Here is a 20,279-nt window from a genome sequence, read left to right on the forward strand (position 1 = left end):
ATTAATCATTCATTAATAAGATAGGCCCATCGCCCATATACATCATTCTCTGAATGATGTATGAATCCCGTTCCCAAAATCCCTCGTAATTAATATACATCTACCATCAATATTAAAACGTGGATCAATAAATTTACAATAATGAAAAGTTCTGTGCATGGGTAGGTAATATGTGTGGTGATAAATTGTCGGTGCAATCACAATCTCACGCAACAAATTATTGTCTGTTTTTGGCCCTTAAGTTTTTCATCCAATTTTTTGCCCTAGTACGTAATCGTATATTTATGAACCAATATGATAATTTTATATTTCCCTCTTCTCTTTATATTTATACCAAACTTGTCGTCGTAGCAATGTCAAATTTGAACTCATATTCCTTTGGCTATTGCCTCTATAAATAAGCAGCCTGCTTTGGTAAGAACAATTTATCGCTACGTCATGTACATGAATTTATAACACAATATAATCCCACTTGATGAATTGTTTTAGCAGTTCTGCAAATCCAAAGCCGTCAAAAATAAGAAAATGATGAATATAATCGACCTTTCAAAACTCAAAAGGCTACAAATCGGCTGCTCTACTGAGTGAAAACTGAAAAAGTAATGCACGAAAAACAGACACAGTTAGACAAATTCAGTTCACCATTAATTTGCATTTACAACTTTCAGCATGTACGTCCTCCAGTGTATTTTTGAAGCCATCAAAGACACCAGACATATATAATCGGATGGTAGTAAATTACTAGAACCTTGACAAGTATATATCACACTCCAATGCAAGATATATTTTCTGATTTAGAGGATCTTAACGTGGGTCTCATGTAATCCATACAAATTACACCAGGTGTCAGGTACGTTCATATAATATAAATCTAAAGAATAATATATTCTCATCTTAATATAAATTATTAAAATTAAGAGTGCCACTGTTACCTCCTTGGAAGTCAATTAAACAACCCTTAAGGCACGATTCCTCCTCAGTGTACGTGCATCTTTATGGAAAAGATATTAAATATTTTGTGTGTACTATGCACATTAACCGAAAAATTTTAACACAATTTAGAGTAGAGAACATGTAGCAAAATTTTGTCTATAATTCAGTGCAGTGGATATGTATAATTTAAAATTGTTCATTTCTCAGCCACAAAATCATTACATTTTACGAGTAATTTAGAGATTACGAAACGGAAAAGATGGTACTGTCTGAACAACTAATTAGAGCTACAAAGCCCGAAATTATTTAATTATATGATGCAATTTTCATTAACTAAGAATAATGACCCCCCCCAATTTGTATGGTAAGTCAAATTTTTAATCCCCGTGTGAAACGTGTTATTAATTAATTATTTAATAAGACTGCAGTGAAAAGATTCATATTACATCGGATATGCTCATGACCAAATGAACATCGAGAACTGTCTATAAGAGAGAGACTGAGAGACCAAGCTGAAGAGGTAAAGATCAAATGGGAAGAGCACCTTGTTGCTCAAAAGAGGGACTGAACAAAGGAGCTTGGACTGCTATTGAGGACCAAATTCTCTGTGATTACATCAAAACTCATGGTGAAGGGAAATGGAGAAGAATTCCAAAGGAAGCCGGTACGTTTAGCTTTCAAACTTATTTGAGTATTGTTAATTTGCTGAGTGTATAAAAAAACAAACCCATGAAAATAATTTATATTCTGTTGGGTGCAGGTCTAAAGAGATGCGGAAAAAGTTGCAGACTTCGGTGGTTGAATTATCTCAGACCAGATATCAAGAGAGGCAACATTTCTCAAGAAGAAGAAGATCTTATCATTAGGCTCCACAAGCTCTTAGGCAACAGGTCTTTCTCACTGTCTCTCACTCTGCTTTTTAATTAGACATATATATTTCTTTGTTTTCTTCTAATTTGTGTCCTTTTCAAGAATAAGGAAACATTTATGTATTGAATTTTTTTTTTTTTTTTTTTTTTTGGTGGGTGTTGAAGGTGGTCTTTAATAGCCGGGAGGCTTCCTGGGAGAACAGACAATGAAATTAAGAACTACTGGAACACAACCTTATGGAAGAAGGTGAGAGGTGAAAAGCCACAGCAATCTGAAGAGGATAAAAAGAACGCCAAGCTTAAATCATCTACTAAAGCCCCATCATTGAATACGCTTCAGTCAAGCGCTCCAATACGGACAAAAGCGTTGAGGTGCAGTGAGGCTTTAGTCACTCATCAGTTATATCAAGGCAAAAATATCAAAACCAATAATGTGAAAGCAGAAGCCACTGCAAAGAAAGACATCGATAATTCAGAAGATGGAGCTGTGTCTCAGGAAAATAGTATTCTGCAAAACTGCGCTATGGAGTTTAATTTTGAGGAGCTTTTGCTATCTGATATCTCGGACTCAGACTTTTGGAAGCTGTATGATAATCTTGATAATTGCACAGAAGAAAGTGGAAATAGTAGTGGCGGTGGTGGTGCTAATGAAAAGCTTTATTTGGATGAATCGTTTTCGTTTTCGGAGGAATTGCTCAAGGATTGGATTAGAGATGATAGTTTCTCTTGAATAAATTTGTCCAAGATTGGAGATAATCTAACATTGAATAACATAATTAACTACAACATTTGACTAGATCCTAAGTGAAAGATTCGAGGACTAGATACCATGTGAACTACATTACCGTGTTTGTAGCCTAAAGAAAAGGATTTGAATTTGTAATTTGTCCCAGTTAATTTCTCGTTTCTTCATCTTCTACTTCTTATATTTCCATTCTTCATTAATGCTCTGTTATTTATGCTCCAAAAAAATAATCAAGAAAAAGAATATGGGATGGTGCGTAAACAAAGGGAGAAAAAAAACCCCAGGGGACCATCGCTACTCTGTGCTTCAACTCGCACAACATTTTTAGGCACAAGAAGAAATTAATTCTCCTGTATTAACAGTTGTGAATTCTTATCCGATTAGCAAGCTAGCCCCATGATTTCCCAAAAGAAAACAGTTTAGGTTTGAACATATAATATTTATTTCTTAGATTTTTCTTTCAATCGAAGTTATACGTTCATGGTATTATGGCTTAATTTACTGCCACTGAAAACAGCTAGCCATCATTGATCTGGAAAGTTAAAATGTTAAGCATTTGAATTATTTTTTTCCCTAGGGTTTCAGTGGAAATATACATTGTTAGTTTTCACAAATCTAGGAATCACAATGGTTGAATTGTTATCCAATATAGTTTATAATTGCATTTTTCGTGCATGTGCAGTCATATCAATAGTTATAATAATCCAACGACCAACGCCCCAGTCTGGACTCTGGAGAAACTACTACCAAAGCCATCAGAAATCTAAAACAATTAATTATGGTATTAGATTATTGGACTCCATAAATCAAACAGATACTCTCTTTAAAATAAAAGATCTTTATGAAGTTAACCAATTGGAATTCCTTCATATAAGACTTTTCAATTTTTACTAGATTCAATTATTGATTAAACAATTGGAAGCTATTTTTTACCCTAAATGTCAAAAAGGAAAATCTGACACCGAAGATAGAGACAAACTAATTAGCTATATGTCTATAATAAAGTATATATTCATCTATTTAAACCTCGAATTCGTTAATAAACATATTAAAGAAATAACAACTGTCCAAATTGGATGATATTAAACCCTTTAATTGTGGTCGTCCGTCAGCAACTACCTACTCCACCTCTTTTTGGAAAGATGTGACCGTTTTATGTCCATGTCCTGCAAGTAGAAATTGAATGCCATTAAATGAATCTTAGCTATGATATATGGTGACAAAATTAAGTACTTTGTATATATGAGTTGTTTGACAGTCGCATTAAAGACATCATATTCCATAATGATGTTACGATCAGAGATATTATACCTATAATATTATCAAGCAGGTTTTAATAATTAGATTAGTATCTTAAAATATTGGATGTTAATATAATGGTTGACAGCTTCCCACTAACAAATTCTATAGTAAATATTGTTGATCCAAGTAAACTCTACGGATTCACGAAGAAAAATTTAAATTGATGGCAAAAAAGTGGTGGTAGGAATAAAAAGTTGGCACAGGGTTACATCTTCATATGCGATAAAAAATTTCTCAAGTCAATGGCTGCATAAATGTGTATCTATTGATTTAAATTCGATCAACCTTTCATCTAACTAACCAGATGCCCATGAATCAATAACTACTCCCTCAATTATATTATTAATTATCATATAATTGAGGGAGTCGTTATTAAGGTCATTGATTGGCCCGACAATTCTGAAGAAAGCAAATGTAGAAATCGAGCTGCACTTTTAATATAAAGATGAAATTTGTCGGTGGTTGATTCTACCCAGGCACAGATTAGAAGAAGCACATACAACCCATTCAGTTATTTATTTCAATAGATGCACGTTGAATAGATATATTGTCACTTGGTTGCAGCCTTAACGGTCCTGAATTGACACGCCATGATATGACTCACTTTAAATTAGATTCCTCACAATCATCATTACACAATTACATGTACTTTGTGACACAGTAATAGTTCTAAATTGGGTAAAGAATATATCCAGCTTGGACTTTTCTTGAAGACTATTTGCTCAAATTGGGTAAGGGAAGGTGAAAAAAATTCCTAAATAAACTGTTAAGTATTTAGCTCTACAGATATTCAATGCAGAACTTTCTCCTCTTCAATGAATTTGACAATTTTATTAACAATTAATCAAACAGGTTTTGACAATTTTAGAGGTATTTGTTAGAGTGAATCAAGGACCGATTGATATTATGTTTAATATCAATATTTAGTTATATTTTTTTATATGATTATGACAGATATTGTATTTCCTTTTTATTTCTTTATATTTTAGTATAAATAAATAATATATATCTGTACAAAACATATAATTAAATAAAAAACTATTCTTCTCAATTTTTTTCTCTCTAGTATATTCAGACAATCTCTATTTAGTCTTTTCTTGTCTCTCTTACCTTATTCTGATATGATATTAGAGCTCTACCTCAATTCAAACAATATTAATAAGTTTCAAAGGAGTTTATTATTGAATTTTAGAAATTCTATAGTTTTCTAGTAAATTTTGAAATCACTTACCGACTAGCTTCATCAATTTTCAAAAAATGAAGACAATGAAGTAATTGATACGAACTAAACAATTAATGTTTCGCAGGCTAATAAACCATTGAAGATAGAATTCGTATGCAGTCTCTAGCCAGTTGGGTTCTTTGAAATCGACATGTCTACCCTTTTTCTGAAGATTATTATCATTAATCCATCCATATGTCAGAAAATGTTATAAAACCCCAATATTATGAATATTTTGGACCTAAGTGATCTTTTATCCTCGGTGTAATTCCTTAATTAATACCTTTTTCCCAATAATTCGCCTTCTAAATTTTTATCCCAATTTAAAATCACAACAGCAAAATATTTAGATATTGTCATATTGACTCAGTTTATTTTCTTACATGCTTTGCACAATTTAAAATGTATCTATAACTAATGTTATGAAAATCAAACCGGGCCTTGACCTGATCAAAGGCTCGGTTCTTGACTTGATCAATCAGATCGGTTGGTCAGACTAGTGACAACAGCAATAAAAATATTTTTTTTAAATTTTAAATTAGTTCCTAAAAATTTAATATATTGAAAAATACCCCTAAAAAATGAAATTAGTCCTTGAAATTTTAAGATATTAAAATTACACAAAAAATTATGAATTAATCCCTAAAGTTTTGAAATATTGAAAAACACCCCTAGAAAATTAATTAGTCCCTACAGGTTTGAAATCTAGTAAAAAAAAACCTAGAACCTAAACCGAACTGGAGGGGCTATTGGTTCTCGATCGGACCTATTTGACCAGCCGGTCTGGTCCGGGTTTTAAAACACTGTCTATAACTATTCTTGCTTTTCCCACATTTGAAAAATTAGAATATAAATAATATGAGAAATATTATGATTAAGAGTTAAGAGAGTCAACAGTCAAAATTATAATCCAAAGATAATTAGAGGTGGCCACAATTGGATTGGGATCAGGATTCTGGGCTTCTGGGTTTTAAGGAAATCCATTTCTTATGGGCTTCTTCAAATATCAATCAGAGAAATGGTTTTTAGTCGCATTTTTATTTTGTTTCATATTGAAAACTAGACTTTTATTCATATTATACTAACTCATGACTTTCTTCTTCTTTTAACCATTAATGTGTGTTCTACTTTTGTTTGGGATATAATGGAAATAAAGGGTAATTTAGGAATAAAATGGGATCCATAAAGATGTTTTGAAACTTTTAAAGGGTGTACTTTCTACTTAGTATGGGGGCTATCGAAACCAAAAATGGGTTCCCTATCTCAAGTCTCTTGCAAACTCAAATTCTAATATTTAACAAAAATCATAAAAAAAAAAAAAAAAAAAAATTCAGTTTTTGTTATGGGTTATGGATTAAAAATTTGATTGCTCAGTAATACCATAATCTTTTACTGAAAGTCCAAAAGAAATCAATCACAATCCCAATTTATTAAATTATTGTTTTAGTATAGTTTAATTTTATTATTTTAAGTTTAATTATTAATAACTTAAGATGAGAGAGTGAGAGTGTTTTAGTGAGGTAAAGATAGCATTACTCCTTACTCGAGGAGAAGGCTACTTTCTCCACCTTTTGCATTCACACAAATAGACTATTGCCAAACAAACATTATAAAAATCACTCTGACTGGACGGATTAGATTGGTGATGTGCATGTATGCTACCTATTTGTTCAAATTTAAAACCCCAATATAAAAATCAAAAAACAAAATGCAGATAATAGGAGCCACACATTGAGTTCGATATGGTCCACAATGATTTAACATTTTTGCACACTGCCTAAGATGTCAAGGCTAAAGTCAAAGTACGCAGTACTAAAACTAATTCAATAAGTTTCTCTCCATCTCGACTCCATTTCCTCGGCGGTTGTTCTTCAAACCTAGAGCCTGAATTTTTAACACAAAAGAAAATGGAAAATTACATTTTCATCTCCATCTCCTCATTAATCCTCTATGGGCTCCTGCGAATAGTGTATGCATTTTTGTGGAGACCCAAAAGCCTAGAGAAGCACTTCAGGCAGCAAGGGATTGGCGGCACTTCTTATAGTCTTTCCATGATGATACGGAAGAGATAATTCAATCTTCTAAAGAAGCATGGTCCAAACACATGCCCCTAAATCATCATATTTCACCATACGTTCTTCCATTCTTCCATCAAATGATGCAAAAATATGGTAAGTATAACTACTAATCAGGTACAAGAACTTTGTTTCCTGGAAAGTTTGTCTAGTGTTATATATCATGATGCAATGTTTTCACAAATTAAATAGGAAAAGTCTCCATGAGTTGGATGGAAACAAAACCAAGACTGACAGTGGCAGACCCAGAGCTAATAAAGTTGGTTTTAAATGACAAGTTTGGGCAATTTATTAAGCCACCGCTCAACCCTCTTGTGCACATTCTACAACAAGGAGTAGCACAATTGGAAGGAGAGAAATGGGCCAAGCGCAGAAGATTAATCACGGCGGCTTTCCACCTTGAGAAGTTAAAGGTAAATCCTTTCTCAATTAAGTCCTTCAATATATTACATGTATTAACAGGTTTTTTAATAAGCAGGGGATGGAGCCAGCTTTTTCAAGAAGTTGCTTTGACCTCATCAATCGATGGAAGAAGTTTAGTTCTTTAGGAACATGTGAAATTGATGTTGTCCCAGAATTCCATAATCTTGCTGGTGATGTTATCTCGCGCACAGCTTTTGGAAGTAGCTATGAAGAGGGAAAGAAGATATTTGAATTCCAAAAAGAGCAAGCTACCTTGTTGCTTGAAGCTTATTATTCTTTTTACTTCCCTGGTTTAAGGTTCAAAGCCAAATTCTGAATACTATTTGCTTAACTCATAAATTTTTTTTATTCTGGTAAGCATATTGACTTTACACTTTCTGAGACAGATTTATAACCACTAAAAAGAACAGAAGGAGATATCATCTGGACAAGGAAATTAAGGCAACTTTACGGGAAATCATCCACAAAAAAGAGCAGACGATGGAAAATAACAGAGAATCGAGTAACCATGATCCACTAGGCTTGTTGTTACAAAGTATAGAAGAAACCGAGAATAATTTTACAATTGAAGATGTGATAGAGGAATGCAAACTATTCTACTTTGCTGGCCAAGAGACCACGGCCATCTGGCTCACATGGACAATGATCCTCTTGTCCATGAATCCAAATTGGCAAGAAAAGGCAAGACAAGAGGTTCTAAGCACTTGCGGGAAGAAAATGCCTAATATAGAAAATTTAAATCACCTCAAGATTGTAAGTGTTTTCCACATCATCAATTCTTAGAAATGAACTTCTTTTAGGCAATTTCATGAAGTTGAACAATCATAAACATTAATATGAATTGCAGGTATCCATGATACTACATGAAGTCCTTCGATTGTATCCACCTATTACAGCAACCACTCGATACACCAGCAAAAACGCCAACATAGGTGGAATCTCTATCCCGCCCGGTGTAGATGTTCAGCTGCCTTTCCTGTTTCTTCATTATGATCCTAAGTATTGGGGGGACGATGTAGAAGAATTTAAACCAGAGAGATTTGCTGAAGGAGTTTCAAAGGCGTCAAAGGATCAACTCGCATTCTATCCATTTGGTTGGGGCCCTAGAATCTGTTTGGGAATGAACTTTGCGATGATAGAAGCAAAGATGGCTCTAGCTATGATTCTTCAACATTTTTCGTTCGAGCTTTCTCCTTCTTACACTCATTCTCCATACACTGTCATTACTCTCCAACCACAGCATGGAGCTCCAATTATACTCCACCAAATCTAAGGTCTATCAATAATCGTAAATATATATAATTTTAGAAGCACGTTTTCCATTCATGTTTTTCGATAAATGTCGACTGTAGCAAGAATAAGTCTTTGGACAAGAGGAAAAGTGTGTTTTTATTTTGTATATGCCTTGTAATTGCCATTATATTTTTACGAATATGAAGTGTGTGGGTTTGTAATCTAATGATTGCTGTAGTCAGACGCAATTTAATCTACCTGTGAATGGCTTGTGAAGTACTAGAGAAAAATTCATCCATATTGTGAATATGATCTTACAAATTTTCTTAATTTGTTACACACCAATGCACATGAAAGCCTAATTTCTTTTGTTTGGATTTGAGCTCTGCTCTCAAATACTTGGTAAGGAAGTTGTGTTACTCAATATGGATAAGAGTGAAGAACAGAAGAAGTGAATAAAAGCCAAAAGTTCAGTCAAGATGGGTCCAACTTCATGGCCTTTAAATGAACACCAACAAATTATGTATATGAATGGCATGTGTGAAACTCGTATTTCTAGCCACTGGAACCAAAAGAATGAATAAAAAATAAGATACAGAACTATTAGATCATTGTTAAAGAATTAACTTTTATCTGTTTGTCTAACACATACTGGAATGTGTTAATTAACATGCTAAGCATTGGAATTTATGACTACTAACCTTAGGAAGCACAGAATAAAAAACAACCAAAGACAACATCAAAGCAACTTACCGCCAGTGTTTTTGTTGAGATTTACTAAATATTTCAGGAATATATTATAATCTCCTAATTATGTTAGTCTTAGGATATTCATAATGTATTTGATATCTTATAATCTCCTAATTATGTCGTTATATTGTATTGACATAATTAGGAGATTACGTAGAGTGTATTCTACCTATAAAAACCTGTAATCATGAGTGTAAATATATGAATTAAAAACCTACAATTCTTCATTCAAACATGGTATCAGAGCAAGGTTTCCTACACACTGTTAGGAATAGATACAGTAGATAATTTATTCACAAATGATAGATTTGATTCTGAGAGACGATGGTTAGACACATAATGGCTCATGGGGTATTTGACCTTACTAGATAGCTCAGATTCGTATGTTGGTTTAGGAATCCCTCTAGTACTCCGTGGTGGTAACTATTTCCTAATTGGTTCAGACTCAATTGATTCAAACTCTAAAACAAGAACATTCTCAACAAATGATGGTTGTGACATACCAGGAGTGAGAGGCTCGGATTGAGAAGTTTCTACGGACGGGTTTGATACCACCTCCACATCTTCATCATCCACTTCATTTTCTTGTCAAACAACAGGTCTAGTCTGAGACTCATAGTCTCCCACATTTTGAACAACATAGTCAAGAGTCTGAATTTCTTCTTGACAATACTTCCCCTAAAGTTCAGACTCAGAAGAAAAATACATCAATTTTTCATAGAAGACAACATCCATCGTCACAAACGTTTGTTGAGTTGGAGGATGATAACATCGATACCCCTTTTGATGAACACCATACCCAACGAAAAATACATTTCAATGCACGAGGGGACAATTTGTTGTGTTGATGTTTATGGAGGTGAACAAAGGCGATACAACCAAAAACATGAGGCGGTACGTTCGGGACTGTTGGAGCATTCACTACGTTACTAAGAGCCTGAAAAGGTGTCTAGAAACCCAATGGAACTAGAGGGTACCCGGTTGATTAGGTAGGCTACAAAAGTAAGAGCTTCTATTAATGAGGCACGAACGACCTCCATTAAGTGCCTATTTTTTTGGTCAGCAACACCATTTTGTTGGGGTGTGTTGGGACAAGCAGTCTGATGAATGATACCATGTGTTACCAAGTATTGTTAAAGATCCGAACTTTGATATTCTCCTCTATTGTCAGTTCGGAGGACCCGAATCTATGCATTATACTACGTATAAACCATTTTGTGAAATCTCTAAAACAACAAATTAACCTCCCCTTTGGATTTCATTAGATATACCCAAGTCATCATTGTACAGTCATCAATAAAAGTAACAAACATCGGGATCCACCTAAAGTAGTAACTTGTGATGGCCCTCAAACATCTGAATGTATAAGCATAAAAAGACTTAGACTTTTGTTTAATGTTACTGGGAATGGGACTCGATGACTTTTGGGTAATTCACAAACGTCGCAGCAGAAGTTATTGATATCATTTTTTTCAAAAAAATTTGGAAAAAGTTTCTTCAGATAGCCGAAAGAAGCATGTCCGAGGTGCTGATGCCATAACCAAATGTCAGATTTTTGCTTATCCCTTTTAGAGTAATCTACAATCAAAGCCTGTTGTAATACGACAGAACTTTGTGACTCTAAATCCAAGTAATACAGTTGGCCCCGTCTAATACCACAACAAATCATTTGCTTTGTTTGAATACTTTTAAACTCGCAAAATTCAGGCCAAAAAATCACCACACAAGATAAGCTTTTGGTTATTTTGGAGACTGACAACAAGTTATAATTTAGGGATGGGACAAATAAGACAAAATCTAAGTGTAAAGAGATTTTTAGGGTTAACGAACCTTCCCCAATGACCCGGTTAGATTCACCATTGGCAATAGAAACAAAGTTTTGTGAGGATGACTTAAGGTTAGAAACATGTCTACAATCAAATGTCATATGACCGGTAGCACCAAAATCAATTATCCATGCACTATTAGAAACAATGTACACATATTTAATGACTTACCATCATTTACAATAGTAGCTACAAATGATGAAGACTGTTGGACATCTGCTTTCTTTTCCACAACAACATTAGTAGAACTTTTCATTTTGTCGTTGTTGAGCATGCCGGGTTTAGTCCCCTCTCAGTAACTTGCTTCCAAATTTGGAACCGAGTTTTGTAGAATTTCTCTACACATCCTTTTTTTTTTTTTTTTTTTTTGGCTTCCTTAACTCTTTAAAAGGAAGAGTCAAAGAAAGTAAAAAAAACATAGGAGTCGTTAAAAAAAAAATGATAGAATTTGAGGTGGGTCTGACATCTCACTCAATAAGGCTTTTTTGGAATGGAAGGAGAACCCCCACTTATAAACCAGTAGGCTTGAGCGTGCCTAGTTGGTGTGGGACTCCAACACTCCCCCTCATGGTCAAGTCCATATGTTGGGTCATGCTTGTTATTGGAGATAGTTGTCGACTCTAACTCCTCACCCGCTGGTTAAACGCTCAGCTCAATTAAACCTAGGCTCTGATACCATGGTAGAATTTGATATTGTGATAATAAAGAAGTATGTGATATTGCTCACAATCCAGTTCAACATGATCGTACGAAGCATATTGAGGTAGATAGATTTTTCATCAAAGAAAAACTAGATGAAAAGATTATTGAATTACCCAAGATTCGATTAGAGGATTAGTTGGCTGATATTCTTACCAAGGCTGTCTCCAAACGTATTTTCTCACAAGTGTTAGACAAGTTGGGCATGTGTGACATCTACGCACCAACTTGAGGGGGAGTGTTGAGATTTACTGAATATTTCATGAATATATTGTAATCTCCTAATTATGTTAGTCTTAGGATATTCATAATGTATTTGATATCCTATAATCTCCTAATTATGTCGGTATATTGTATCGACATAATTCGGAGATTACGTAGAGTGTATTCTACTTATAAAAACCTGTAATCATAGTGTAAATATATGAATGAAAAACCTATAATTCTTCATTCAAAGAGTTTTAAAGTAGCCTGAAATAGAGACCAAAGAAAAATAGCCAAACAAAACCAAAGACATCACAGCCAATCGGCCAGATCTGGCCCGATCTAGCCACGCTATCATTGGTCGACGGCTAGTCACGACCAAATAGCCGAACCCAACCTTTTATGGCCAAGCAATGGTGACTAGATGTTTAGATAACTGCTGTCAGGCTGTGCATGTGATCACTGCTAGACAGCTAAATCATGTCCAAACAGTTGGATCTGGCAACAAAAACACTGTAAGCTGTGGCGGCAAAAGGTTTTTGTGTTCTGTTTGGATATTTATGGGTACTTGAAAAATTTTAAATCAAAAACTCAAAATTTCTCGGTCCTTAAATCTTGTATTCTGTTTAAATACCGTATTATGTTAAACTTGAAGAGCAGAGCAAGAACGATAAGCACATCGGATCTTTTGTTGGTTATTCATTTCATATGAAAGCTTAATTATTAGTGATGGCAATGCTCAAACACCTGATCTGAGATTCATGTTATGAATTTACTTGATGAGCTTTGTTTTATTCATTTTTTTAATTTTATATAGAACGCACATCTCTGTTTTTCGTGTAAACCAATTTAAACCAATTTTCGTTCCTCTCCTTTCGATTTCAAAATTCTTTAAATGATAAATATCACTTAGGTGTATCAATTAGTCAATTACAATCAATCTTGGATTTTTTTGCAACTTATTAAACAATAGGAAGTTCAATAACATTTTACACACACATGACTTGTTGTTTACCAAATGAACGATATGTCGTTTTGAAACACAGAATGACGACTTTTACGAAAGGAGAAATGTCACTAAAGTGAAACGATGTTGTAGAATAAGAAAAAAGTCGTCGTTTATACCAAGAGAAAAGGTGTCGCTTAATGGGTATCATAGAACCGACGTCGCTTAAAAGAATCTCATTAAACCCCAAATGGCTAGGTAAATATCTATAACGCCCCTATTATTGTGACAACACTTTAGGTAGAATAAAGCGACATCGTTTTGTTAAATATTCATTAACCCCTTTATGGTTTAGTAAATCTCTATAAAGCCACCTTTTCAGGATTCCAAATGGACTTAACTAATATTAATAGGATGGATTTAACTGATATTTATCATAAGAACATGAACAATGTTTGCTGTTTGTACTAGATGACGCCACTTTACGAAGACGTAAATCATGGATAAAAACCATTAAAAATTAACAGCAACGATGATTCTCTTACAAAAAGAAAAAGCAGCATGCTAGCTTTTGTTTATGTCTTGCATCTTTCAATGGAGGATTAGATATTTCAATAACTTAATTAATTTCCCCCATTTTGAATTAAACATTAATTAATTTAAATCAGTAATATCATTAGATGTCTTTATTGTTCTTTAAATTCCCCAGATATTCTTTCGGTCTTCTCCCCTAATATGTGAATGTTTATTCTATTTTGTGTCTTATATTTTCTAATCAAGTTTACTCACTTCAAATATACAATTTGCAGTAGACTTGAACGTTACGAACTTTGATGTCATCCTCAGAGATACTCTGGCTACTTACATCGTCGTTGAGTTCTTCGCTCATTGGTTAGTAACGTTTAACTACAAGTTAATTAATTAATTAGTTAATCTGATGATGATATTGTTATTATATTTTTTCATTGGATTATTAGTTGTGAACTATTTTTAATGAAATTAATCACTTTAGTTATGTAGTGTTTGGCTTTAATTGGTTGAGAACAAGAGTGACCATTGTTAGAGTCATGAAAGCGACTCTATTTTGTTAATAAAAAGATCATATGTGTAATTTAATTGAAGTTATATTGAGACAATTAAAAGAAATTATGAATTTATGTATAAAAATCATATTTTGAGTTTTTCTTACTAATTTGACATGTTTGGATTGAAATTTGAGATTGTGTAAGTTGATATTAGGATGTGATTTATTTTCTAGGGTTGATGTTGTCTCATTTATGTTGTTAAACACTTGGCATTGATTTTGTCATTTTTCAATATGCAAGGACCAAATGGATATTTGTAGTAATGTGTATAAATTGCAGGTGAAAGGTCGCAAACAGGGGCAGCCGCGAAGGGACCTTCACCCACCGTCGGAGTTTGGTTGCCGGCCGACAACCTTTCATCTTCCAGGTCAGCGACTCTTCGCCTTCTCACGCCAACTAGTCACTCTCCACTGTCATTCACCCACGCTGGCGACATACCACCATTTCCGCGCCGTGACTCTTCATCTTCCACCAGAGTTTGCACTGTTTTCGATGCCGATTGAGCTTCTTTTGTGCTGGCCATCACCCCATCAATTTCCACTCACATTTCTGCCGTCGATCTACCCTTTTCTGGCAAGATCCATCACCTTGATCCAATGACTCGACTTCCCAACGCGATTTCACTCACTTTCCGACGACCTTTCATCTCCCCAGGACTTGATCCAAACTCCCCATCACCTGAGCTTTCCATCAGTACCTTCGGATCCCATTTCTACCACCATTTGCCAAAAGACCCACCGGAAAACTAACGTATTCCAGCGAGTGCGACTATGTGTATTTCGTGCTATCCGTTAGTCGTTTTTGCTCCTTCTTTGCATCATCTCATTTTCGGTTACGTCCTCTTTGCCATGATAACTCCGTTCCCGACGTTCCAACCTTCGTCGACACCACCATGAGCGGCTGAGCCCCTAGTTGCCTGTTACGGTGTAAGGAGATCAGGATCGACACTCATGGATCTTCTCAGCAGTTCTCGACTAGTTTGATGGCCCGAATGTTGGATATTTGGTTAAGTTTCTTGTATTCAGATTATATTTGTTTTCATTTCAGTTTGTTTGCGATGCTTTAATATTATTCTGATGCTCGACGTGTTGAATTGATAATGTCCATTGAGAACATTTGTTGATATATAACTTTTCGCATAATTGAATGTTGATTATGACTTTGAACTGCTTCGGTACTGATTGCAATCAAGTTGTATTAGCGTTTAATATCATTTCTACTAGGAATGCATTTGTTCTGTAATTAGTTGATTGGATGATACAAGTTGATAGGTTGTACTTGTTAACATTGTACCAACCAGTGGTGTTTAAGGGTTTAGCATTTTTCGGTTAGTCAATGATAGTCTTTAACCAATCGATTTGTAACTAAGACGACAGGGAGACAAGATAGATTATACCTAGATTGCCAGGAGATATTTTTATTGATTTGCCTAGCCTTGTAGATTTAGGAAATTGAAGAGCGAGGAGAGGAATTGTGAGAGTTGGTCTTAAGTCAAACCGAACTTGTAGTGGCAACGCTTTTAATATTGTGTTTTAGTTAGCAATTTATTTGATGTTTTTAATTTCCTGCAATTAATTAGTTTCCTTAGTTTTAATCAATCAATTTGCTAATTTCTCTTTCGTTAACTCAAATATTCATTAGATCGTTAGTCTTGCTCTTTGTGGATTCGACCCTGCTTACCGCTAACTATGGTATTTACGATTAATTTTGTGGCCGTGACGACCGGTTCGACAACAATGCACATGGGAATTGAAGATGATTATTGTTTCAATGGTTTTGTAGGTTGTGAAAATCCAAGACTTTTTTGGTAAATATGGTAGCACATATGGGAATTGAAAATGATATATACGGTGGTTTTTTGTTGATAGATTTTTTTTGTTTTGAATGATTAAAAAGTATTAACTATTGTTTGAGGGTTCCTATCAATTGATATCAGAGCATGATTTTGCACCTACGTGACAATGCACGCGTGGCAAGCTGACATTTGGCCTAGGCTGCTACCCCGAAGAAAGGTGGATCGGTTCGAGGTAAGGGGATCTGCGAAGTCACCAAAAGGGCGATGTGGACATCAATTGCAGAACCGTGGTGGAATGTTAGGATCCTATATTGCAAGGGAAAGGGGAGGGCATGTGGATTGTAAATGGCTCATGTCATTGAGTATTTCAACTCACCATTTTTCCTTTTTAAACCCTAAACACCACAACCCCCACCCAACCCCCCACCACAACACCCCCCCCCCCCCCCCCTCTTCCTCTTCGTCTTCCAAGTCATCACAGGGATCATGTTGAGCATCATTGCCACTCAGGTTGGGCCCATGCGACATCATTCCATTTCTGTGTAACATTGTATACGTTGTATTTGCTACAAGAATCATGTTTTGCATTATTGATATTGTTCGTGTTTCGTTGTAGTATGTAGACTTGATTACCATTTTTTTTTTTTTTAAAGATTTGCAGTATATATATATGATGATGATGAAAAGAAAAGAAAAGAAAAAGTTTTATAATAATTTGGTCAGAAATGGTTTTTAGCCTTACACACACACTTCTCAGTCACCTGATTCTTTAGGAGCACTTGAATCCTATAGAATAGGAAGTCGTGGGATAGGTCTTGTCATGACCTTTGGACCACTATTCTGAAAACCGGACCAGACTGTTCAACCGAATCGGCACCATCTTCGGTCAAGTTTCCCCTGAAAACTGGTAATCTAATCAAACTGGATTGACCCGCTGTTGGACTGTCGGAATAGTGCCGAATCCGGTCCAATCGCAAGTCAATCCTGCCGAATTCTGGCACCGTTCAAGGGAGATAACCCCACCATAAGACTTGTCGACATCTCCATGACAAAATCCTTCCATTTTCAGTGGCTGTCGTCCAACCTTTCATGCTCGCTGTCCACCTATTCGCGCAACTGTCGGTCTTCTTTCTTGATTCTGGCAGATTCCGACGTCGTTCGAACTCCCTAACACCACCATAAGATTCATTGGCAACTCTACATCAAAAGCCCCATCATTTTAAACTTCGTTGGCCATCAATCGTCATCGCCGCAACACTCGCCAGTCTTTTTGAGCGACTGCCCAGATTGTAGGTTGTTTTTTGGATATATTTCAAACCTTTAGGGACTCATATTATTTAGGGGTGTTTTTGATGAATTTCAACATTTAGGGACTAAAATAATTTTTTACAGGATACCCATCGACCGGGTCAAGGCCTTTGGACCCCGGACCCAATTCATACTCTTTATCCTTGTTCAATCAAACCTGAGTTTTAGCATACTGCCAAACCAAAAGCGAAGAGGAGAAAGGTATATTTTTGTAAAACGAATTTAATGCAGTAAAACTTATTGAACGAAGATTTGGTCCAGTTGTGTTTATAAAGCCTGTACTGAGCTAACTTTAGTGGCAGTTATCTCCCGTTGCTATTGTATTTATCTTGTTCATCTCTTGTGGATGTCTGCACGTACGTTTCAATAATGTAACAAGTCACTTTTTCGGTTTTTGATTTATGTCATGTTTTTTTCTTTCAAAGGGATTCCCTTAACCAAAATAACAATGTTATTATGATGCGAAATCTAAAACTATAATATTTGTATCCAAAAAAATCTATGTACGTTTTCTCAACTAGAACAGGGTGCTCTACCTACAAAGAGTCGCATCAAAATTAAAAAAGATGCAAAAAATAAAAAAAATAAAAAAAATAAGAACTAGAAAAATACATGAAAATTAAGTTTAAATTATCATGCAAAGTGAAACCAACTCTCATCCATTTCAAAAAATCTACTCATCCACTCCAAGTTTAGAGGCTCGTTATAGCAATCCAAGAACTCATCTCTAGATAAACTATATTTTGAATCCTTATCTGCATTAGAAGTTCCTTCTTCTACACTTGTTTTTTCTGTGCCCAGTTTCACTATCTTAGACTCTGGTTTCGTTGAAACTCTAATTTGTTTTTCATCTTGCTTTATTTTCTTACTCAAATGAGAATTCCAATAGTTCTTGATTTCATTATCAGTCCGACCAGGTAATCTCCCAGCAATCAAAGACCACCTATCCATGTATCAAACCCTTCAACTGGTTAAATTATTGAATCCCACCAAAGAGTAATTAAAATACATGAGTTAATTAATTAATTACCTGTTTCCAAGGAGTTTATGCAGCCTGAGTATCAAGTCCTCTTCTTGGTCTGATATATTGCCTCTCTTGATGTTTGGCCTAAGATAATTCATCCATCTTAACCTACAACTCTTCCCACATCTACTCAGACCTGCAATAGTTAAATCTCCATTAATTTAATTAAGCTTGCGCATCAAACAAAACAAAAATGTGTGTATATGAGACCTGCTTTGGCTGCAACTGATTTCCATCTCTTTGGACCATGGATTTCAATAACCTGTGCCAATTTCTGGTCTTCTTCAGCGGTCCATGCTCCTCTATTAGCTTCTTTCTTGTTGCATTGACTTCTGAGGGGAGCCATTTGCATCTTTATTATCTTTTCCTTCTATGACCAAGCAAATAAGCACACAAAACAAAACGAAGAAGCAGGATGGGGAGGAGGTATAGCAAATGTGTACTGTAGTTTAAAGCTTTTGTAAGTGATATTTATGGCTTAGGGAGTGATGAGATGGGTCCCTTCTATCTAGCTACCTTTCTTTACGCAGAATTTGACACCCAACTAACCATTTATAAATGAGAGCGAGCGAGTTCACAGAATAAAATATTGTCCTAAAAAATCCCGATCTTGTAAATAATTGAAGAATAAGAGAATCTAGCACGTTACAAGCTTATACTGTTATACATATGTACATAAAACTTGATACTCGCGCTATCTCTTATCATCAATTGGATCAAAAGTGGGAACAAAGGGAAAAAGCAACGGATCTCTGCATATCCGATGACTGTCGTTAATCTTAATTTGTATACATATAAATGGCAACAAGCTAACTGTTTTGCTTGCTTAAAAAATAATAATAATAATAAATCTGCTGTGCTTCATGTGATGTGTTCATAATTTATGTCAGAAATGGAATTTAACTGGTGACATAACTATAAAATATTGAGAGGTAAATGATGAAAAACAACGAAAAGGGATAAGCAATTTGAGGTCAACAATAGAGTCAAGCTGCAAGCAGATCAAAACAAGGGTCAAATTCAACATTATGTAACGGGAGCCGTATCACATGGGGAATAATACTGTGTCCAAACGGGGCATTTGAATTATATTATATTTTATTTTATAGGTATATTATATTAACAGAAAAAATCATCTTGAAGATTACTGAGAATATTTAGAAAATATGTTTGGTTCATTCGAATAAATTGATAAATAATATGTATGATTGGGAGGATAAATGGGTGGGTATATTAGCCAGCCACCACAATCGACCGTCGCCGACAGTCGATGGAATGGCGCACGACTGGCTATATATGGCCAGCTGTGCGTTGACAAAGCCGGAAATGGCCATCGATCACAAATCCATGGCCGAAATTCAGCCAAATCTATGGCCATTTCAGGGCCAGATCTATGGTTGTTTCATAGCCAGATCTGTGGCCATTTCACTGCTATATCTTTGGTCGTGAAACGGTCATGGAAACTCTAGATCTGGTCGGTTCCGACCATAGATCCATGGCCAGAAAAGGCCTTACCGAAGCACGACCGGCCAGATCCAGCCAGTCGTGCACCATTACGACGACTGACACCGACTGCCAGCGGTGGTGAGTCACGACCGATGGTGGTCTTAGGTGGCTGGAGGTATTTTGTTAACTTTTAAATTTTTTTAGTTGGGATGTTTTAGCTAATTTCTCAAATGTATGGGGCTAGGCTAATTTTTATCTGGTAGATATTTAAGGGTAATTGTGTCCGAAATGGTTTTTTAATTAAGGGCAAAAAGGGTAGAAAAATCATATTACCCCGGTAATGTTTTAATAACATCCTCTAACAAGGTAATAAGATTATCCCCCACATTACCAA

General features: G+C 35.2%; 2 protein-coding genes and 1 pseudogene across 2 annotated transcripts; 2 read left to right on the forward strand and 1 right to left on the reverse strand.

Moving 5' to 3' along the window:
• Positions 1-1,407: 1,407 nt before the first annotated feature.
• Positions 1,408-2,746, forward strand: LOC116141355 (transcription repressor MYB6-like). The gene is made up of 3 exons (XM_031426865.1): positions 1,408-1,597; positions 1,694-1,823; positions 1,968-2,746. Exons 1-3 carry the CDS (start codon positions 1,465-1,467, stop codon positions 2,530-2,532), a joined length of 828 nt encoding a protein of 275 aa, XP_031282725.1. The 5' UTR covers positions 1,408-1,464; the 3' UTR covers positions 2,533-2,746.
• A 4,182-nt stretch (positions 2,747-6,928) lies between these two features.
• LOC116141345 lies at positions 6,929-9,025 on the forward strand (annotated as a pseudogene).
• Positions 9,026-17,526: 8,501 nt separating this feature from the next.
• On the reverse strand, positions 17,527-18,936 carry LOC116141362 (transcription repressor MYB6-like). The gene is made up of 3 exons (XM_031426868.1): positions 18,650-18,936; positions 18,446-18,575; positions 17,527-18,358 (listed from the first exon to the last, which is right to left on the reverse strand). The coding sequence occupies exons 1-3, from the start codon at positions 18,789-18,791 to the stop codon at positions 18,049-18,051; spliced, it is 582 nt and encodes a 193-aa protein (XP_031282728.1). The 5' UTR covers positions 18,792-18,936; the 3' UTR covers positions 17,527-18,048.
• Between the last annotated feature and the right edge of the window lie 1,343 nt (positions 18,937-20,279).

Source organism: Pistacia vera, unplaced genomic scaffold (assembly GCF_008641045.1).
Source record: "Pistacia vera cultivar Batoury unplaced genomic scaffold, PisVer_v2 Contig1112, whole genome shotgun sequence".
In the NCBI taxonomy this organism is placed as follows: Eukaryota; Viridiplantae; Streptophyta; class Magnoliopsida; order Sapindales; family Anacardiaceae; genus Pistacia; species Pistacia vera.